The sequence below is a fragment of the Solea senegalensis genome, linkage group LG4, assembly GCF_019176455.1.
Source record: "Solea senegalensis isolate Sse05_10M linkage group LG4, IFAPA_SoseM_1, whole genome shotgun sequence".
Classification (NCBI taxonomy): domain Eukaryota; kingdom Metazoa; phylum Chordata; class Actinopteri; order Pleuronectiformes; family Soleidae; genus Solea; species Solea senegalensis.
Window position 1 is genome coordinate 2,527,421 of NC_058024.1, and position 21,969 is coordinate 2,549,389.

General features: G+C 39.4%; 1 protein-coding gene and 3 non-coding genes across 5 annotated transcripts; all 4 read right to left on the reverse strand.

Annotated features, from left to right (window-relative positions):
• Window positions 1-2,012: 2,012 nt before the first annotated feature.
• On the reverse strand, window positions 2,013-20,096 carry stimate (STIM activating enhance). 2 transcript variants are annotated; one of them, XM_044024264.1, is made up of 9 exons: window positions 19,872-20,096; window positions 17,696-18,173; window positions 11,259-11,307; window positions 11,059-11,154; window positions 9,190-9,311; window positions 8,857-8,969; window positions 8,030-8,107; window positions 7,709-7,852; window positions 2,013-2,359 (listed from the first exon to the last, which is right to left on the reverse strand). In XM_044024264.1, exons 2-9 carry the CDS (start codon window positions 17,919-17,921, stop codon window positions 2,246-2,248), a joined length of 942 nt encoding a protein of 313 aa, XP_043880199.1. In that variant the 5' UTR covers window positions 17,922-18,173; window positions 19,872-20,096; the 3' UTR covers window positions 2,013-2,245. The 2 variants fall into 2 exon arrangements, with proteins under 2 accessions (XP_043880199.1, XP_043880198.1); XM_044024263.1 differs by having other exon boundaries at window positions 17,696-18,176.
• On the reverse strand, window positions 3,879-3,951 carry trnar-acg. The gene has a single exon. It is a non-coding gene; the product is annotated as a tRNA-Arg (tRNA).
• Window positions 5,629-5,701, reverse strand: trnar-acg. Its single transcript has one exon. It is a non-coding gene; the product is annotated as a tRNA-Arg (tRNA).
• Window positions 6,349-6,421, reverse strand: trnar-acg. The gene has a single exon. It is a non-coding gene; the product is annotated as a tRNA-Arg (tRNA).
• Window positions 20,097-21,969: the final 1,873 nt, after the last annotated feature.

Here is a 21,969-nt window from a genome sequence, read left to right on the forward strand (position 1 = left end):
TAAACCAACAGTCCTCATGTCCTACAATGTCCTCAATGTGGAATTGGTCCTTATAATAAGGTATAACAAAACAAAACCTGTACAAATGAATGAAACATTGCAGCTGCTTAAGCCAATCAAACAACTTCAAAATGATTCCAGAATATTTGAAGGGGTTTCCCTGGTTAAGAAACACATTTTTTAAAACCGTTTTAAGTTGTAAGAACAGTCTTCAGGTCCTACAACGTCTTCAATCGTGGAACTGGTCCTTACAAAGATGCAAGTATGTGTGTTTCTTTATCGTTGTGAGGATGTTCAATAAAACATTCTCCAATTGATGAAATGTATTGTCGAAATTATTCCATGAGAGGAAGCTTCGCTGAAAAACACAATGGAGAAGCTCTGCTTTTAAAAAAGACTAAACTGTTTAGGTTTCCTAAAATGTCCTCAAAATGTGGAACAGGTCCTTACAAAGGCGTAAGGACAAGTACAACACATCCGCACACAGACTTGTACTTCTATATTTGTGAGGATCTCTCGCAGCTTAAGTCAATTACACAATTTTAAAGTTAAATGTTAATACACAAAGAATATTTTTGACTTTGTTGGGGGGGGGCACACACATACCCACACACACACACACATACTTGTATTCCTATCTTCGTGAGGAGAATCATTGACAAAGGTATTTTCTAGCTTACCCTTAACATCATCATCCTTTATTTAAAATTGGGTGAGGCCCTGCAAAATATTCCTAATTCTAAGTCTACTGCTAAAGCCCTGGATTAGTTAAATGAGATCCAATCCAGGTTTTTTTGAGGATCTTTGTAAAGTGGTTCTCACAAACTTGTCCCCCCGCAAACCCCTCCCTTCAGAGCGCTGCGTTTTACCTCGTACGTAACCCTTCAAATCAGCTAAAATGTCCTCCTTTCATAAAGTGTCCTTGATGGTGAACCTGGTCCCTACAAGGACAGAAGGACAAGGACATATGAGGCATGTACTTCCACCTTTGTGTGTGTGGGGGGGAGGGGGGCTGGAATTTCCTGCAACCTTCAAAGGATAAGCAGTAGAAATTAGAAATATTCTAGCCTCCTACTTTACGTCTAACCAAGATGGAAGTACAAACATGCACACACACACACACACACGTTCTGGCAACAACACCCTGTTCAGACCCGGGGTTCTGATCCATCCTGAGTGTGTCCTCAGATTCAGCTGACATCCTCTGACCCGCTCTGGTGTCGCTGTTTTTACACTAACCGGTCCTCATGTATTAGTTTCAGAGGTCTCAAACTCGCGGTCCGTGGGCCACATGTGGTCCCTCTATCAATTTCATGCGGCCCGGCACTTAAAGGGTTTGTTTTGGATATTTACAGATTGCGTCCTCAATGTGTGGCTTTTATTGTGAACTATACCTTGTTTCGTATCAAAACCAACACTTTTTTTGAAAGTATGTGAAGTATCATCACAAATGGCATTATTGCTATATCATGATATCATTGCAGTTAGACTAGTTCTCACTTGACTGAGCCCCACCCCATAACCAGACTTGAAGCTCATGTGACCCCGGGTTACTTGAATTTGAGACCCCTGCATTAGAGCATTTATAGCAACTGGTGCAATGATGGTCACAACAAATGCTGTTTAATGGTAGAGCAGCGTGTGTAGAGCTCAGCACGTTAAAACCAGACTAATCCGTCCTGTTAGAATGATTAAAAACATAATTTTGTTCCGGGTCTGAACGGGGGCTAAAAGCACACACTTATCATGGAATCTACACCAGGACTACAATCAGTTTAGACAACAAGTGAAAGGATCAAACGTAACGACCGTCGAACAAATGTGTTTGCATGTTTGGTTCAAAGGTGACCGTTTAGAGATTTGTCCAAACAAACACGATCCTGGACCAGTGAGCGTGAAAATGCACTTCCTGCCACTGACGTCCAAACAGTCTTAAACCAGTGTTCTCACTTCAATCACATTTAGGAGTAAACATTATTGTGTTTGTTCGTGGTAAAGTTCCTTGTACCCCCCCCATACAGTCAACAGGAGTGAAATGAAACCCAAGAGAATGTCTCCCCAAGTGTCAAATCCAGGTTAGACACAGTTTTTTTTTGCAGGAGAAGAGAATTCAACAACAGCATCCATCTTCTGCCGTCCATCAGTGAGTATTTCATGTTTGAAAAGAGGCTGAAGTCAGGATCTGTGGTGGTACAGGGTGGGGAATGTATGTGGATCAGTGTGGTGAAGTCAAGTACTGCTCGGGTCAAACGGGGATCCCCATGCGCAGCTTCTTCTTCTTCACCGTCTTAAGACCAGTCAACCGTCGCACATCGTCTTCGTCGGACTCGTCCATTTCATCGTCTGCTGAGAAGAGGATCTGAGAAACAAATCAAAAAAAAAAATGATGAGGCAAATGGCAGGACGAGATGATCATATAATAACAATGTCTTTTATTGTTACGACTGAGAAACGTCTCGTGACTGGTGGGTAGAGATACCAGCAGAGAATTATGTGATTTTTCAGCAATTTTCTCCTCTGCTGTATGGAGGACGAAACCTGACTTATGTATAAATAAATAAATGCATAAATAAATGTACAAATAAATACAGAAATAAATAAATAAATGCAAAAATAAATGAATAAACAAATAAATGCATGAATAAATACAGCAATAAATAAATGTATAAATAAATAAATGCATAAATAAATGAATAAATAAATAAAAGAATAAAAGAATATATGAAAGAAAATAAATGCCGTACATTTATTTCTACATTTCTGTTCACTTAAATTTATTTATTGCTGTCTCCATATGTTAATGAGGTAGGAGGTCCTAACCTCAGTCAACAGCATGATTGGTTACAGGAGTGTGCTCGATTCGGGTCGACGACTTCTGCCTTACTAGCAGCGCTGAGTCGTGTACAGGAATGTTGTTGGCTACCAGCTTGTTAATTTCCCCAAGGGAACCTCCCAAAGGGATCAATAAAGTCGTCTGTCTGTCTGTCTGTCTGTCAGCTCGCCCAGCACTGTTGCCAACTCCTCAGCAAGGAAAGTCGCTATTGGCTGTCCTAAAAGTCGTTAAATGACGTCATCGTCTAATTTGCAAAATTGTTACATATCAGACATAACATATATGTTCAGTCTGCGAACTATACCGCAGCTTTCACGTATATTGGGGGGGGGCGGGTGTGTCAGGTTGGACGCTTGCGCGTGCCTCAGAGCGCTTGTGGTGTATTTCCACAGGATCCACTCGCCTCCGCACGTCACGGTTTAGGTTGCATCTCCACTTCAAAAAAAACTACTCAACTCAACACATCCATTATTACAAGTCTGCACATCTACTCGTCTTAAATCAGCACATATCGCCTTCTATCATATCCAAACTCCATTCACGCATCAAATCAATCAAAAGACAATATTTTGCAAATATTTTAGAGACCCTCCCAAAATCTCACAAATCATGTTTCCAGGGGAGCTCATGTCTCATGATGGGGGGCTGAGACCCCCCTGGCTCCCCCGTAGTTCGCTCCATGGATATGATATTTCGGATATGTATTAAATGCAGTGATTTCTTTTATGAGAGACTGAGTTAAGAAACATTTACAGAAACATTCTGTAAGCCAGGGTGGAACGGCAGCGTGGACGTAGAGTGGTGAGGGTCTGCTGTGACTGCAGGCTGGGACTGCAGTAAAAATGTAAGGCATTTATTTATTCTTTCATTTATTTATTTATGTATTAATTTATACATTTATTTATTCATGCATGTATTATTTTATTTATGCATTTATGTATTTATTTAGTTATGTATTTATTTATACATACATAAGTCAGGTTTCTTCTTCCATGCTGCTTTTCGGGGCTCTCCCTCCACAGCAAAAGAGAAAAAGAAAAACATTCGAGCTAGCCAGGAGTCGAACCTAGAATCTTCTGATCCGTAGTCAGACGCGTTATCCATTGCGCCACTAGCCCCATGCACACACATCTCAGAGCTGCCGTATATGATTCCCTCCTCAGAGTGTGAGTCAGCCCCACCCCCACAGCCGTGCAGCATGCTGAGCGCATGCTTGCTGAAGGCTGCAGCACCACATGGAGGAAGTGAAGCAAGCGCTCTTTCTTTTGTCTGCACTGCTTCAGCACAGTCTCATGTGAAAACGCCCGACAAAGCACATTTACATCTCTATGAGTGACCAAAAAACATGCAAACGCATGGCTCACTGAGGAAAAACAATCAGAAACAGACAATGGATATTTAGGGACTATTTTCTGCTTTCTTTGCTGCATAAAAAAAGAAATCATTACAACTGATTCATTTTGGTTTGTGGACAAAATGACACTTCAACGTTCAACATTAACATTTTTCTAACATTTCAGGGACCAAACGATTATTCGAATAATCTCGGTCCTGTAAATAATTATCTACCTTATCTATAGCTATCTATCTGTCTATCTATGTATATATATATATATATATGTATATATATACACATATATAAATAAACATACTGTATATACTGAATATATACAGCACCCGTCATAAAAACTGGAAAACATAAAGTCAATACTTTCTAAAACCTTAGTTTAAAACAAACAAAACGTTATACTGTTATTGTTAAAATTCGAGCCGGCTCACTGGGCGTCTTCTCTGAGAATTCGGAAATGAATCAAGCATAATAATCAACAGCTAAAACTATTTTTTTTCTGTTCAGGAATGCAATTAAATAACACATTTTTGACATGTTATTCAAGAAACAATAATGTCCTTTTTTTGACTATTCTTTTCTGTTTAGTTTCTAAAACAGTACATTTTAAAGCACCATTACAGAAACATAAAAGCATATTTTGATAATTAGCAGTGCTGTTGACTAAGGGCAGCTGTGGCATTAACCTTACACTGGGTGCGGGTCTACTGTAGTACAACTGACTAAATATTACCTTCAACGGCAGGTTCAAGTTAAAAGTTAGATTTGAGTTAATGCAACCAAATCCAGTTAGGTTGGGAGTTAATGATAATCCACAGTGCTACTTAAAATCATAATAGAGTCACAGATGTGTCATTTCTATAGCGTTAAATTGTAGATTCATACATTATATTAAGAAACCTATATGAAAGAGAGCCCAAACAACAAATCTTACAGTCCATTGTACAAGCGGATGTTGTTATTTGGAATGATTTACTGACGAGGATCAAAAAAGAACTGTATCTTGTGTCTTTTTATCTTATTGATAAACACCTAACCTGACAGATTAACCTGCACACTTAACTATCAGAAAAGTATCCACAATGGCGCTCCCTCCCTATCACAACAAGACACGCTGCAAGCCTGAAGAGAAAAAAAAAAGGAGTTAAACCTAGAAACCTGCTCCTCCTGCTGCTGCTGCTGCTTTATGTTTAAACTGCTAAGGCGTGCGTACGTGTATGACGCACACATGTGTATATGGACTTGAAAGCTGTAACCTTTCACTGTTTATTCACTTTTGCAAATGCTTAAATACTACCGCGAGAGGCTTGTGAGTGCTCAACATCACCAATGAGCATGCTATTCATATCAAGTAAGTAACTTAAAAACAAACAAAAATGCAGTGCAGTAAAATAATCAGTACCTGGTGAGGCAGAAACTCCTGCTCTGGCATTTAGAGAAAAACATTCGAGCTAGCCAGGAGTCGAACCTAGAATCTTCTGATCCGTAGTCAGACGCGTTATCCATTGCGCCACTAGCCCGGTGGGCTCTCTTTTTAAGCTGTGGAAAGTGATTCCCTTCCCAGACTCAGCCCCACCCCCGCAGCTCTGCAGCGTGCTGAGAGCGTGCTCGCTGAAGGCTGCAGCACTACATGGAGGAAGTGAAGCAAGCGTTCTTTCTTTTGTCTGCACTGTTTCAGCACAGTCACATGTGAAAGCACCCGACGGATCACATTTACATCTCTATGAGTGACCTAAAAAACATGCAAACACGTGGATCACTGAGGAAAAACAAACTGGTGATTCTAACGTTTGCTCAGTTGCAGCCCTTATCTATCTATCCCTCTATATATACATATACATATACATACTGTATACACTGAATATATACAGTACTTAACAAGTTTAGTAGACCACCTGTCACAAAAACCAGTTTAAAACAAAAAAAAAATGTGATTTTGTTGTTAAAATTTGAGCCGCCACACTGAGCTTCTTCTCCGAGAAGTCAGAAATTAATCAAGCATAACATTCAGGAATGCAAGTAAATAACTAATTTTATACTTAGAACTTTTTAACTTATTCAAGTGTCCTTTATTATTTATTTTATTTTACTATTTTTTTCTGTTCATTTTAGAAATGAACGTCACAACAAGACAATGCAAGCCTGAAGAGGAAAAAAGAAAAGAACACGAGCTAGCCAGGAGTCGAACCTAGAATCTTCTGATCCGTAGTCAGACGCGTTATCCATTGCGCCACTAGCCCTCTGAACATCCCCCTGCATGTCAAAACGCATATAACCAAACCCAACCCCCACAGTTGCACAACACAGGGAAAGACTGTTTTGCAAGAGCTGCTGCTGCTGCCGCTGCTGCCGCTGCTGCTGCTGCACGTAGGAAGTCACAGAAACCACGCAGCTGCCATCTGTTTACACTGTTTAGGCGAATGTACGTGTAAGACGCACACATGTGGACTTAAGGACTTAAAAGCCGTAACCTTTCACTGTTTATTCACTTTTGCAAATGCTTAAATAGTACTGCAAGAGGCTTGTGAGTGCTCAAAGTCACCATAAGCATGCTATTCATTTCAAGTAAGGAAAAGTAACTTACAAAATGCAGCGCAGTAAACTCCAAACAACTGCTCAGACATTTAAGGATTCATTTACCAGAAAGAGAACAGGTCTTTTATCTCTTCAGCAGTAAACAGATTGTGTACACAGTAGTGACATTCTGTACGAATAAACAAAACAATATGTGCATCTTTAAAAGTGAGTTGTTTCCGTAAGAAATCAAAACATTTGTGTGTGTTCCACCAGCACACGTTCTCTAATATTCCATCTTCCATCTTCTAGCACAAGTTTCCACCGCCACGAGATTCAAGGAACACCATAACAAAACCATCTCTGTCATAGACTTGTAGATGACTGTTGTCTGTGAAAAGCTGGTGCACTGAACTATGAATGCTACGTATGCTCCATATCAGTTCCTTATCACCTGGAATGAAAACAGTTGCCAAGTTGAACCGAAACAGGACGACGGTCAGCCATGGAGATCAGTAACAGCTAAGAGTCTACTACGTCATAGTGAGCTTTCATGAGTTTCGGACGACCAGAGGATTTAGATGAAAAAGCAAAGATTATGGTGATATTTTCTCATGCCTCGCCCCAAAGGTTTAAAATAAATGTTTAGTAAATAGAAATATTCCCTTGATGTTCCAGGTTGTGAACGAAGACCTATAGATTCAAACAGTAAGACAACGTAACTTACCGTGACCTTGCACTCAAAAAACCTTTCTGCACATCCACCAAATCTTTAGTACATATCTCACAATCCTTCAATCTATCATAGCCGTCAAAGATATCAAAGTGTCCATGTTACCTTTTATCAAAAGAACAAAGTAACATCAGAAGGTTCACAAAGCCACATTCATTTCCTTGCCAGAATATTTAATCAAAGGCTTAAGGCCAACAGTTAACAACTTCAAGTGATCCTGCACCAACCACCCGAACAAACCTTAAACTAAAACCAACTCAACACTGGCTCCTACACTTACCTCAGACTCTGAATCGTCGTGGGACAGAGCTCTTCTGTAGCGCACCTTGCTGTTCCCCCGCGAGTCCTCCTCTCTCTCCTCCAGCTTTGCTTTTGTCCTGTGCTTCTTCATGAGGAAGTTATCTACCACCCAGAACATTAGGGCCTGAAGGAAGGACAGAAACCGCCGCAGCAACAACATCCATCAGAATCAGATTTGTACACACAAGACAATGCGTGGCCAGTGTGTGAAACAATGGCGTGATTTACTGTCAGTTAAGATTCAGGAAATCATCAAGAGAAACGCGTGGATTTCAGTCGTGGGAAGAGCGAGCAGACTTACGTTAACAAAGAATGGAACGATGAGCATGACGATGGCCAGCTCCAGGTCAGGATTCTCTATGGGGTTGAGGAGAGCCAACTGCAACGCACAAATACACAACAAACACGTAAGCAAAGGGAACACAAAGACATCTTCATTTTCACAATCCACTTATCAGTGAAAACAGTCTAAATCTAAATAGACACATTTATTGAGTTTGGGGAAAGTGTGATGCAGCAACGCATGTGTATGTGTAGGAGACACATATGTATATACAGTACAGGGACTTTGAAACCCATAGCCTTTCACTGTTTATTCACCTCAAATGGCAAATAAATGTTATTGCAAGACAACAATTAATGCTGTAGCACATGAGAAGAGCAACATTACATTACTGTGGATCAGCACTGGTGCTACAGTCTACAGCCTCCAGATGAACAACAAAAAAAAAACAGCACTCGATCGCACACACTTTAGTTTGTATGAGGGACACAGTTTTAGTTTCTGTGAGAGTTCAAATATCTTTTATTTATTGGTGAATTTTATTAACCCGTATAAATTAGGATCAAAATATCAGCAGTCGCGGTTCAGCCGACAAATGAAGCCCTCACTGAACATCTCTGGTGGTCAAGAGGTTAGGATTCTATGCTCTCACCGCCACAGGTTCGATTCCAGGTTGGGGATCATAGGTTAAGGTGTTAAATAAAGTCCAGTGTGAAAAAACCTGCCATAGTAAAATCTGTAAAACAAATTCAAACGAAGCAAACTGGGAAAGAGAAAAGTAAGTCCTGGTTCCCTCAGAAGAACTGAGAGGAAAAAAGAGGCAACAAATTCAATAAATGTCTGACCTTTTTCCACTGGGGAATGAGCAGAACCAGCATGATGAGGACTTTCTCAAACATCATGATGAGGATGTAGAGGATACACTGGCCCAGCCATGCTGTGCATTGCACTGGCTCGCCTACACACATACAAATAAAGAAAGACAGATTAGATTACTGCTTCTTTTGCTTCCTCATGAAGACGTTATCTCACAGTTTCAGTGGATTAAAACTGCCAGTAAACGAAATGACCATGCATTATTCTAGTACTGTGAGCAGTTGCTGCCCTCTGCTGGACATACCAGGTATTCCAGGAACAAACCAGAACCTCCACTCCCCCCTGAAACATAAGACCCTCACCGTATTCTCCAAAGCGCAGGGAGTCCCACTGCCTCCACTCTACAATAGCACTGACGGCTCTCACTCCGGCATAGATCAGCAACATGCCCAGAGAGGCGTCTAACAGGAAGTTAATGAGGTATCTGAGAAGAGAAAAGAAGAGAAAAGTGCAGTCACTGCAGTTCGTCGTGTCACGTCTTGGAAGATTAAGGCTTAATCCCAATAACATCATTCTGATTTTTCCAAAAATAAAAGAATATTAATTGCCACAAAACCTGACTCTCAACCCTGTAGTATGCATGCCAGACCAGTGTGTGGCGCTGTAATGCTGTCACAGAAATAAAGATTCTCACTGTGTGCAAACTTAAATAATGAGTTATTTGAACAAGTAGGGCTGCAATGATTACTAATTATTACTAAAGACACATTTTTACTATTTTGATAATCGATTAATTGGTTTAAGTGTTTTTTCAATAGTTAAAATCAGCTTTCTGATTTTAGCTTCTTAAATGTGAATATTTTGGGATAATTTTTGCTCCATGTAACTAAGAAATCATTAAAACTAAATAATTTCAGTTTGTGGACAAAACAAGACATTCAAGAACATAATCATTTCCAGGTTTGGTAAACCCTGATCCACATTTCCTTGATTAACTGAGAAAATAATTGACAGATTAATGGAATTTTGTTTTTGAATAATGGATTATGAAAACAATCGTCAGTTGTAGCCGTAAAGGAAATAATGTAAAAGTTAACATAAAGCCAAAAGAACAAACTGACAAAGACGGGAACAGTGAATGCAAAAGAAAACAGGTGGGACTATGACATCATTGTTTCCCGTAGTTGCGTACAAATTTGTCGTACACACAAAACCGCAAGGGTGGCATTCTGGTATTTATTCACTCTGGGATGAAAAGCAGAAACTCTCCTAAACTCATAATAGTGCGTCTGAGCCCTAATGCCCCGTTCACACCTATTATTAACATCCGTCCTCACCGTAATGCAGTCGCGCGTGGACAGTGCTGAATGAGACTGTTCACATATTCAGCACATGAGATCAGATCTGGTTTCCCTACCCTGTGATCAAATACTCTCCGGCGTCACGTCTATTCGCAGCAACATTATTTTAATGAGTCTTGACTGAACAAACGTGTCTGACATCAACGTGTGTGTGTGTTTGTGTGTGTGTGTGTCAGCGAGAGAGAGAGAGACAGGAGAGGCTTGAATGAGTCAAAGCTCTATTCACACTGCTGTAACATGAAATAAGATTTCAACCACTAGACAAAAACAGGGTTCCCACACGTTGGTTGACATCAAATTCAAGGCCTTTCCAGGGGCTGATTCCCTCAAATCCAGGGGCTGATTCCCTCAAATTCAAGGACCGAATGTGCTGACAAAGCTTAAGATGGGAGAGCCACTTTTAAGAGTCACTTTGCCCATGGCGTCCACTTTCATTGATTTGCAGCACGCTCTGCATCTGAACAAGTTTCTTTGGTGAGACACAGATGCTGGATTTTTCATTTCCAATCTCATGTCAACGGCGGAAAGAGAGAGACAGAGTGACAGTGGACAGTGTCCACAACCCCATCCTAGTAATTACAACTCCACTTCACTTCTTTCTTGCAAAAAATTCAAGCACTTTTTAATGACCCATGTCTAATTTAGGGTGATTTTCCAAAATCGTTTTTCAAACAGAAACAACTTAAGGATTTCAAGGACCTGTGGGAACCCTGAAAAACCACCATCTAGATGTGGTTTTGGCAATCAGATCTGAGAAAGCGTTAGACTGGGAAGTTTCAAACACACACTGAAGTGCGACCTGCACGTGATCAGATCACTCAGGACTCAGGAGGAATACTCAAGACTGGAGCAGGAACAGGATGGACTCACAGTGAACAGGGGTCCTCCTCTGTGAGGCCTGACAAGTAGACATTCGCAAAGTGGATGAACAACATTCCTATGGCCTGTTTTGAGGTATCCAGGAACCTGCGGAGACACGGGACAGATGATTTGCACCCGAGTTTCACGCCACTCCATTTTGATGCCTGGTTGGAGAAAAAAATAAATGAAAGCTGGCTCAGCCGCCTTACCAGATCCTCCAGGGTCTCCTTTCATGTTTTGGTTCCCTGAAGCGTTTCACTGTGGAGGGAAAAGGGAGCCGCTCAGGTAGAGGCATTTGAACACGCCGTACACAGAATCAATGAAACATATTATTGCTTTTATTAACCCATAGAACACAGAGCATTTAGGCTGCTTTTTTTTGCATTACTATGCTAAAGCGTATATACAGAGGCAATAAGAATGTGCTATAATATACAGTGTCTTATACCTTTTTTTCAGCACAACCTATAGGCAATCTGATAAAAAAAGATATTTTTTTATTTTCACCAACTATATAAACACACCTGAGCAAAAGGTACTCAATATTTTTGTTTTATAAATTGGATTGAATTTGTGAAATTTGGAAATACGTATATGGTCTATGTAGCGCTTTTCCAGTCTTGATGACCACTCAAAGCTGCTTTACAATACAGCTTTGCTATTCGCCCAATCACTCACACTTTCACACAGCATGTCTATGTGCAGCGCATCTTCTATCATAACATACATTATCTCAAGGCTCTGTACATAGACAACATCACGGAGAGCAGAGAAACCCAATTCACACAATGAGCAAACACTAGAGGCATCAGTGGAGAGAAAAAACTCCCTTTTAACAGAAGAAGAAGAAGAAGAAGAAATCTCTGACAGAACCAGACTCAAAGATGTGCAGCCATGTGCCAAGACAGGTTGGGGTGAATTGAACCCACAAGCTACTAGTTGAAAACGACTCGCTCTACCACTGCTCCCTTGGCTTGTTTTTATGAACAAAAAATAAAAGAAAAACTGTCTACTTCGTGACTTCTGCACAATTATTGCTACTCCGGTTGGTTTAAAAAAATTCAATCATAACTTTGACTCAATAACACATGGCGATGAGGAGACACACCCAGGATGTCCATTTAAGGAGTTGTGTACTACTCCCACGGCAATTTACCAAGGAAATGAGTGAGAATTTTTTTAATTTAAGGGGTTCATAAAAAGCCGTTTTCTCTCTCATTTCCATTAAGACAATGTAGTAGATTAAGAGTCATAGTTACCCCAAAACTATCGATAATCTTCTCCATGACTCTCTGCCAATAGGAGATTATGGTTGGACAATAGATGTAGAACTTTCTAGCAGGCAAAGCTATTTATCTGGACATCTATTTATCTGTTCATTGTTGTAATTGGTATCAAAGCACCGTTGCCTTTAAGGTGCATTGTCAAAGCCATGTTTTGTTATATATTACCTTCGTATGTGCCTTTGTAAGTGGCTTCGTAAATCTATTTTTTTTACAACTATTTTTTTTACAACCTAACTAACTCTAGTTAGTAGCTAACAAGACGCTGTCTAACTAACTGACTAACTGCTAACTAACTTTTAACTGCTAACTGACTGCTGCCTAACTGCTGTTTAACTGTGCATGTGGAATAAACCTTCAGAAAGACAGTGGCGTTGTGCCCACCGTACTTGTTCTGGTTACCCTTTCCAGAAGGGAGTATTGAGCTGAAAGGATCAGCCAGCAGAAATCTGGACAATAGAAACTTTATGAAGAAGATCCCCCTTGGTCCGTATTGCATCACGTGTTGAAAGTCCAGTTTTTAGGAGAACATGTTATTGCACAGCTATTGTGTTCTTTCCTTGCCAGTAAGACGCCAATCAGAGACTGGTGTAAACCAAAACACACAGCTGAGAGCAGATTATTCCAGAGAGAGTTAATTCAGTGTCTTACTGATTTATTATAATGATTATACGTTGCAGGCCATTAGGTCAGATAATTATATGCGGTCATATTCAGGACTGATCTTCAGGGTGTGTACACGTCTGCCCTAGCGTGGCCTGAAATACCTTCAACTTAACTCAGCACAGACTCCAGGGCCTTTTTTTTTTTTTTACACTTTTCTTCAAATCCTCAATCCACCACCAACATTTAACTCATGCCGACGGCTTTAAGTTGACAGGTCCAGTGAAGAATGTTTTACATTCAAAGGTTAAAATATTTACTTGTTCCAGCTAAAAATCTGGACTCGTTCTTAGTTATTTTAAGGTCCAGGGTGTAACATGTACGAAGGGTCAAATATACTTGTGGGTAATATTTTCTATTGTTAGAGTGCAAACTTTTTAAAATAAAAACATATTTTCGAGTTAATCTCACAATTCTTTTTCTTCATTTATCGATTGATTGGTCCATAAAATGTCAGAAAACGTTGAAAAAGATTCAATTTATTTCTTTCTTGTACTGAGCCAAGAAACCAGAACATATTCACTCTCAGAATCAGAAAACTAGTTGATGATACGTCTTATTATATTTACTTCAGGTACTTTTGAGGTAATGGACCACGGTAGCCCCAGTGGACAAACCAGCCAGTGTTCATTTTAAATTTTAAAGAAGAGGAGATATAGTCTTTGTTGTGTGTGTGTGTGTGTGTGTGTGTGAAAGCCGATATGATTCCCTGATACATTTGGGAAAGGGAGGGGAATCTGCATTTTCACTATAACATGGCACTAGCTCTTACACACTGGACCTTTCTGGGAGTGAACTTTGATTTGTGAAAGTTCAACATGCTGTTGGTAAAAGAGAAAGCAGAACTAATGGCAAAATAACAACTCAAACACTGACCTAATGTCAAATTACAACAACTGGGAAGTGATTCATCGGATACTTTTATATTCAGCTCATTGCTAAGCTGACGGGAAACACAAGAAAATCTAAATAAAGGAAGACATACAGTTAAATTGTTCATCAGTAACTGAGCCTTTAAGGAGACACAGCAACAATTAGGGCTGCAACTAACGACTATTTTCTTGATTAAATGATTAATCATTCCTTTCCAATCCACGTCAGCAAACTATGGTGTCCTTCACATACCAGAAACAATTTTGTTGTTCTTTGTTTGCATATTTAGGTTGTAATTCTGAAGGGAAAAATACACACTTTGGCTGATTTCTCTATAAAAGCTGCTGTAGAAACATGGCAGCTTCCATAAATCACTTAGTCTTATCCTCAGCGCACAACAGCCAAATCATTTTAATTTTAAAGCTTTTGCAAACGTACCTTTGTTAGTATGTTCACTGTCAGCCAATAAACCCTCCTAAATGTTACAAACTGGACACAGGATCTTAAAAGTGTCCAGAATTAAACTGAAAATAGATGAGACCTAACTTAATGTTACACTGCATGAAAGTGGTTTGCAGTCCTGGTGCGTGACCACAGTTCCCCAGGTAAAACTAAAGTTGTCACTTTAATTAATCCCTGTGTGTAAAGGACTTTGAGGCCTTCTATAATAATAATAATAAAAAAAAGGAGGCTCATCGTTACTGACAGCAGTAAAATGTCCAAGACAAATAAAGCTCTTGCTGTTCTTCACAATGGTGGCTTGTTTTCTATCGCACCCCCCACTGCCCTCGACGTTTAACTGCAATGATACAGCTGCATGGTGACGGGGAGAGGAGCGTCAGTGTTTCTCGTGGCAAGACAAGTTTACTTTTTTATCATCAGAGATCCTCTATTCACACGAATATGGCACGAAACCTTCATCTTCTTCTTTGACGTTTTGTCCTCATAAACACAGCATCATTTCAGGACATGGCACATTAAACGCTGCAGTACATATGCCAGGCCTGTACGTGGCACTGTAGCGCTGCTTTTCCTAATAAAGCAATGTAGACTAGCAGTGAGAATCACAGGGTGGGTCTCTCACGATACGATACGATACGATAAATGGTCCACAATACAAATAATATCACGATACAAAGATTCTGTGATAATCAATATATCGCAAGACAATCACACAGCCATACATCACGATATTTGTTAAAAGTGCAGGATTTCTCCATTTATTCACAACATAGAGAACAAAGTGCATAAAGTCCATGTACTGAACGTGGATGGAGCATCTCTTAACGTAGCTTAAGTTCTCCCAAATATGTAAGTTTCCCTCATTTATTTCAGTAGCGCCGCCGTGAGGAAACATGAAGTCGTGACGCCCAGTGAGCGAAACTGGCAGGGACTGTTTATTTTAGAGCACCTTTATTTGTTAATTTAAATATCGATATTTGCCCTGGCGTATCAATAATCGCATTGCATGAAGAAGTAAGGCGATCTATCAAATCAAAAAATGATTTTGACTCGCCCACAGCGTATACAATTGCAGGAACAGCAACAGAATAAGGTAAGCCAGGGCGACTAAGGAAAGGAAATAAACGTTATCATGAAGGGAAAAACAGACAAAGACGATAGTGAATGCAAGCGCAAGATACGGATCGGATTAGGCGGATTCACCTAGACTGGTTTTTATGTGGATAGTCTCTTTTCAGCCTTTTATTTTTATCCAGACCAGTATGATTTTTTTTTCTACAGCCAAATGAACCAAATGCAGGAAGCAGACTACAACTCAGGGCATTGTGGGTAAACATAACCATTAAAAATATTTGTTAGACTCCACAACAGACAGTGCTGTCACTAAATACATCAGAGTCTTCTGTTACATATTGAGATTTTAATACATTTCCCTGGTAATTGTTGGAGATTAACCCACATTTTTAGGATTGTTAAGTCTTTTTGAACTGAGCTACAGTTTGGCATTGTTTGGCTTGATGCTTGTGTCGGCACTGCAGCAAGTGCACTTCGTTATTTTAAATAAACACATGTAGACATTAGACATTTAAAACAGATTCATTTGAAAGGTTGAAATCCTAAATTGTTTCACTTTAAATCCCATCTCCAGTGCAGAACTTCTGTCACCCCGTGTGGTTTTCTGAGTAATAACCACAACAGTCTGTGGTCTTTAGAACAAGTCATACTGCATGCTATGACCTCAGTTTCTGTTCCGAGGGTGTGAAGCGTGACTTCGGACTGAACACGCCCTGCACACAGCTGGATGTGATGTAGTGAACGCATGCAGAGACAAAAAAACACTCGGCCAGCTTCTTCAGCTCAGAGAGCTGCCTCCAGCTAAATGCGGTGCCAGACACTGACTCAATGGAACAGGGCTGAATCTTGTTTTCTTCTCTAACGCTCGTGTTTTTCTGTCTACCTCAATATAAGTCCAGCTGCCAGACGACGCCAACGTAAAGCCAGAGATAGAGAATAGAACTGTGTGAGCATGTAAAGAGGATTTACAGTTCACAACAACCGTGGAAAAATAGGTTCCAGCAGTTTATTAAAATGCTAATTCAGTGGCTCATATTAAAAGTTTCTCAGTAAAGCAGCCGCAGCATATATTGAATAACCGTCAGTGAAGTATATTACTGCACAGACGCCACATTAGGTTTTCTCGTTGTTGTTGTTGTTGTTCTTGTTTGTACATGCAGATTACAGCTGGAGCCGCAGGCATTACCTCTTTCTCACAACATGAGTGAACTTCCATCACACACAGAGGGATTTTAGCCACTAAAAATGTACACATGCTGTAGCAGCTTCACTACCGATCACATTATCTGGTTATGTTGGTCTGACTTGATTTGGTATAATTTCACTCAGACTTATTAATCATCAACTACTATTTTGAGTGTTTTTTTAAATAATTAAAAAACAAGCTTTGTGAATTTCCAACTTCTTACCTGTGAATATTTTCTGGTTTCTTCGCTCCATGTAACAATGCAAACATTAAAACTGACCATTAAAACTTTTTGGTTTGTGGACAAAAACAAGACAATTTGAGAACATCATCGATTCCAGATTTCCTAAAGATTTTACGGACCAAACAAGTACCAAATGAATCGCGAAAACAATCGATGGATCCATCGACTGTGAAAATAAACGTTGGTTGCGGCTCTATAACACACTGAACTATACTTTAAATGTCTTTCTGTCTTTTTTTCGGAATGCACAATGTTGATATTGGTTTTAAAATGTTTTATCCTATATCAGCGAACATAATATGATTAATGACTTATACAGTAGGCTGAAAAGGCTGTGCCCTCTACAACTCTTATTATTTATGTTTATTGATTTTGCACAATGAAGAAAATGCATCTCTACATCTGCTGTGACAGGAGGATGAAACATATTATGTTAACTTCACTACAGAAGAGACTAAATGACCTGATATATCGGCATGTCAGCAAAAAGTTCAATACAATACTGTAACCTATAACCTCTGCCACCTGCTTTGTGAAAACCCCTGCGACTCCTATGAACAATTTTGAAGGTACGGTGGATAATGTGTGGCAGGAAAGTTCAAATATGTGCCAGGTGGTGACGTGAGAAAGCAGCTCTTATTACCACTGCGAAGAGGACGTAAGCACATGTAACATTAAACTGAAATAAAGCTTGCATTGGAGTTTACAAGCAAGCAACCTCTGTTCCAGGGCAGGACATGATCCTGCCGGCTGGGATCAATAGTGCCTATGATGAACTCAGCGAGGCGATTGGTTAATTGCCCCGGTGATGTAACATCAGCAGCTGGTGTCACATATCTGACACACAGTGGACATACTCACACATCAGCGTGCTGAAAGCCATCACAGCAAGAAGTCCCTGCAGGAAGATCCCAAAGGAGTCCATCAGGGCGCCGTTCTCGCACCCGCGAGCATCGGTGCCTGGCGTCGGGCTGGAGGAAACCGAGGTGTTTGTGAAGGACACGGCGGGCAGCCCTGCTCCTGCTGGACCTGCCAGTGCGCCGTCTCCGAGATGGGACTGCACGTTGACCCCGCTAACAGCAGCCATGGTGCAGAGGACGAGTTCAGACTCACTATTCAAGCCGAGAGCAGAAGCTTCTCACACAGAATCCCTGCAAGGCTTCCCCGTCGTCTCCAGCAGTTGATGGTCAGCTAATCGTGGTGTGGAGCAGGACAGACTCTGGTGGAAGGTGGTGGCATCTGCTCCATCGCGGGCGCACACTCATTCTCCCGCTTCACACATCCATGAAGACATGGCTGTTTGTCACTGGAGAAGTAGAACTGTCCCTCAGTGGTGGCACTACTGGGGATGAGTGGGAACAAATGTTATGCATTTTCTTTAATGATTCTGACTTGATAAAAATCAACAAAAAGGAAAGTAAAAGCCATCTGTGTTTGCTGTTGCTCACTCACACTGATGCCAGGGATTAAAACAGAAACATGTAATAAAGTAGAAACAAACACAGAACTAGTCGAGAGGCAAATATTGTCTACATGTGCTAATATCTTTCCTTGTCATATCAGCTTTCTCTTGTTGTCTCAATATTTTTCTTTCCATGCAAAAACAAGACTGAATTAATAATGTGTTGTACGCTGCTGTAAGAGACGCACTCCTGTTTCTGTAACTGGGTTCCTCAGAAATGTAGATACAGGTTGTGTGTGATGTTTGTTTTAGTGTTTTTGTCTTTTTTCTATTTGTTTTGGGTTGTATATTATTAAGCAGACTGTACTTGAGGAGCCAGTTGAAAATGAGACTGCTCGTCTCAAAAACTCAAAGGGAATATTCAAATAAATATAATCATTTTAATACAAGTATGGATCATTAAATGCACTGTATTTTCAAAGCAACACTGTGACACATCATTAATCATTTTGTATTTAACTGTGGTTATTGAATAATTCGGTACCAGCTCATTTTACAAGGAGCACTGAACAACATGGAGAAATTATCTTACTGTGCCTTTTTGTCAGCCATTACTACTGCAAGGTACAGTTCACTTTAATATGCACTGTGCAAAAGTATTAAAATGCTGCTTCACTATAATATTGGTGGCCAACAAATCAATTGGACAATAATGGGAAATGTATTTGATTTACAATCACACAAACAGAATAATGTATTTTAATTATTCTAACAATGTAATTTAATCTGATAGAGTTGGTAAATGGGTTTCCATACTATGTCTCATTTAATTCATATAAAAGTGAAATACACGCTGTGCAATATCAGCAAAAACACCTATTTGTGACATATTTTACAGTGTAAACTCTGAACATAAAATACCAATGTTATATATTATGGTTTACAGCGTACAAACTATTAATAAAATATTTCTTAATATTTAATAATTAGGGCTGCAACAATTTTCACTTGTTTGGTCCATAAAATGTCAAAAAATTGTCGTTTTAGCCATGTTATAAATATTTATTTGCTATATGGAGCAAAGGAAGCAGAACATATTCACATTTAAAAAAGATGAAAAATCTGAAGACCTGAATTAATAATTGAAAAAACACGTTTATCAAAATAGGTGCAGCCCAAATTTAGATTGTTTTTTATTTGTTGTATTCCCCTTTGTTCATAAAAAAATGGGAAAAGCAATAAATAGTAAGCATGAGTTGCTTACTGATTTATTACATTATTAAATATTGAGACACAATTACTAGAAGTTATACTACCGTGCATCGTAACACCGGGCGACTGCTTTTAACACTTTTAAAACCGAATTATAACATTTAAAAAAGAGCAAACGTTGGTTTAAATTTTAGAGTATAGAAAGAAAAAAAACTGACTCGCCCTGCTACAGTATCACCAAATTATGAGCTAACACTAGAGTCAGAAACGCCAGAAACATCTAGAATATCTCCCCAACTACTTAAAACGACAAACCGTAAGAAATAAGTGAAATAAAACGTGTAGTTTGGCATAGAAGTGAATTCACCGGCTGATTAAAAAAAACAAAAAAAAAACGACTCAGGCACCGCTATCATCACCTACCTAGCTTAGCATCCAAGCTAAGTCCTCAGTGACATGACGTTAGTGACGCTCGTAAACTTTATCCTCCCTTGACATGAAGAAGCAGCGCGTGCATTGGTCTCCGGTGACTTGAACTCGCGTGTTAACAGCTCCACGGCACAGTAAGAACACGAAAAGGTGAATATCCGCAGGTCACGGGTCGCGTCTGTCCCAGCTCCAGCTGCTGGTTTCCCCAAACCAAGCGAAGCCAGCACGGCAGTGCCCACTCATGTTGACAGACGTAGTCACGTGACCCGCGTGAACACGAACTGCATGCTGGGAAATGTAGGGCCGAAAGCAGACAGTGCACTTGCAAAACGAATGTCAACGGCAAAATGTCAACAAAACCCGTGTATTTATCGGAAAAGTCATAATTATGAGATATTAAGTCACTATTATGAGATACTAAGTCATAATTATGAGATATTAAGTCACTATTATGAGATACTAAGTCATAATTATGAAATAGTCGTTAGTATGACATAGCATCTCATAATTATGACTAAGTATCTCATAATTATGACCTAGTATCACATAATGACTTAGTATCTAATTATAGTGACTTACTATCTCATAATTATGATGTAGCACCTCATAATGACTACGTATCTCATAATTATAACTTAGTATCTCACAATAATGACGAATCATCTCATAATTATGACCTAGTAGCTCATAATGATGACTAAGTATATCATCATTTTGACCTAGTATGTCAAAATAATGACCAAGCATTGCACAATTATGACTTAGTATCTGACAACAGTGACTTAGTATCTCATAATGATTTAGTCATTATTGTGAGATGCTAAGTATCTCAAAATTATGACCATGTATCACATAATTATGATGTAACATCTCATTATAATAACTTAGTATCTCATTATTATGACTTAGTATCTGATAATTATGACATGCTATTTCATAATAATGACTCATATAAATACATTTCTTCCCTATGTGGGAAAATTGTGGGGACAGAGGTCTCAAACTTGCAGGGCGTGGGCCACATCGGCCCTCCAATCAATTTCCTGCGGCCCACCACTTGATATTATGAGTGGCTAATAACAGGTAGAATAATAGCCTCATTTTGCATCATACATTTTGAACTATCATCATAATGGACTATATTTATATAATTTTAAGCTGTGAATTGGCAAGACATGCATCACACTGAGATTAAAGAGAGATTTATGAGGTTAAATTCAGTGTAAGAAAATCAAAAGAAGAGTCGGCAAAAATAAGTAGAACGACGACACAAGTAGCAAATGTCTATAGTTTAATCAATAAAGTTACTTCAACAACAAGAAACAAAAGGCAGTTCGAGAAAGAAAGTCTTTCCGAATTTTAATCGTCACACTGCGAATAACAGGGATTCATCCAAAGGGCGTTCATGTGAAAGTAAAACATATCGAGCAGAAGAAGAGAGAGGTTTTGAATGAAACATTAACACTTTAATGTTGCAATTCTGTGATTCACACTTCAGAGCAGGAGGTGGCGGTAGTGTGCTCCTGCCACGCCGTCACTGGCTGCCAAAAGCCATTTTTATAACAAAAAATAAGAAGAAGAAATGCCAGGAGAGACGAAATCTCTCTGTTCTCCATTTTTATTGCAGTGGCCTCCGTTTAAATAGCAGTAATTATCTTTTAAAACACGAGATAAAAATATGTTCCGTTGCTAGCAGTACTGCCGTGACTACAAGCAAATGAGGAAACGAGACCCGCGGAGGGTTTGTTTCTTTTTTCTTCTTTTTTTTTTTCCCACACAAAAACAAAACAAAACACATTACAATAAATCACACTACAGGAAGAAGATAAAAAGAGAGGAATAGCTCATTTACAAAAGCCTTTTTCACAATTTCTCCCTTTAAAACGCCACATTAAGTTAATTTTGTTTTAAAAATAACAACTATTTTTATTATTAATAATCATAATAATAATAATTATAATAATAACGATATGAAGTAACCCAAATAACCAACGGTTTACGTGGTTTCAATTGGTTTTAACGTCGCTCCCTGTGAGACAACAAGGTCTCGGCCGATTTATGTGCAAACTTAGCCTGGATATTTAGGGCATTG

Excerpts from the sequence above, each read along its gene's own strand:
- stimate (XM_044024264.1), bottom strand. The coding sequence starts at position 17,921 with ATGGCTGCTGTTAGCGGGGTCAACGTGCAGTCCCATCTCGGAGACGGC. Across the intron at positions 8,970-9,189 it reads CCTGCGCTTTGGAGAATACG|GCGAGCCAGTGCAATGCACA; the intron begins GTGAGGGTCTTA and ends GTATGTGTGTAG. Across the intron at positions 8,108-8,856 it reads TCATTCCCCAGTGGAAAAAG|TTGGCTCTCCTCAACCCCAT; the intron begins GTCAGACATTTA and ends TGTGCGTTGCAG.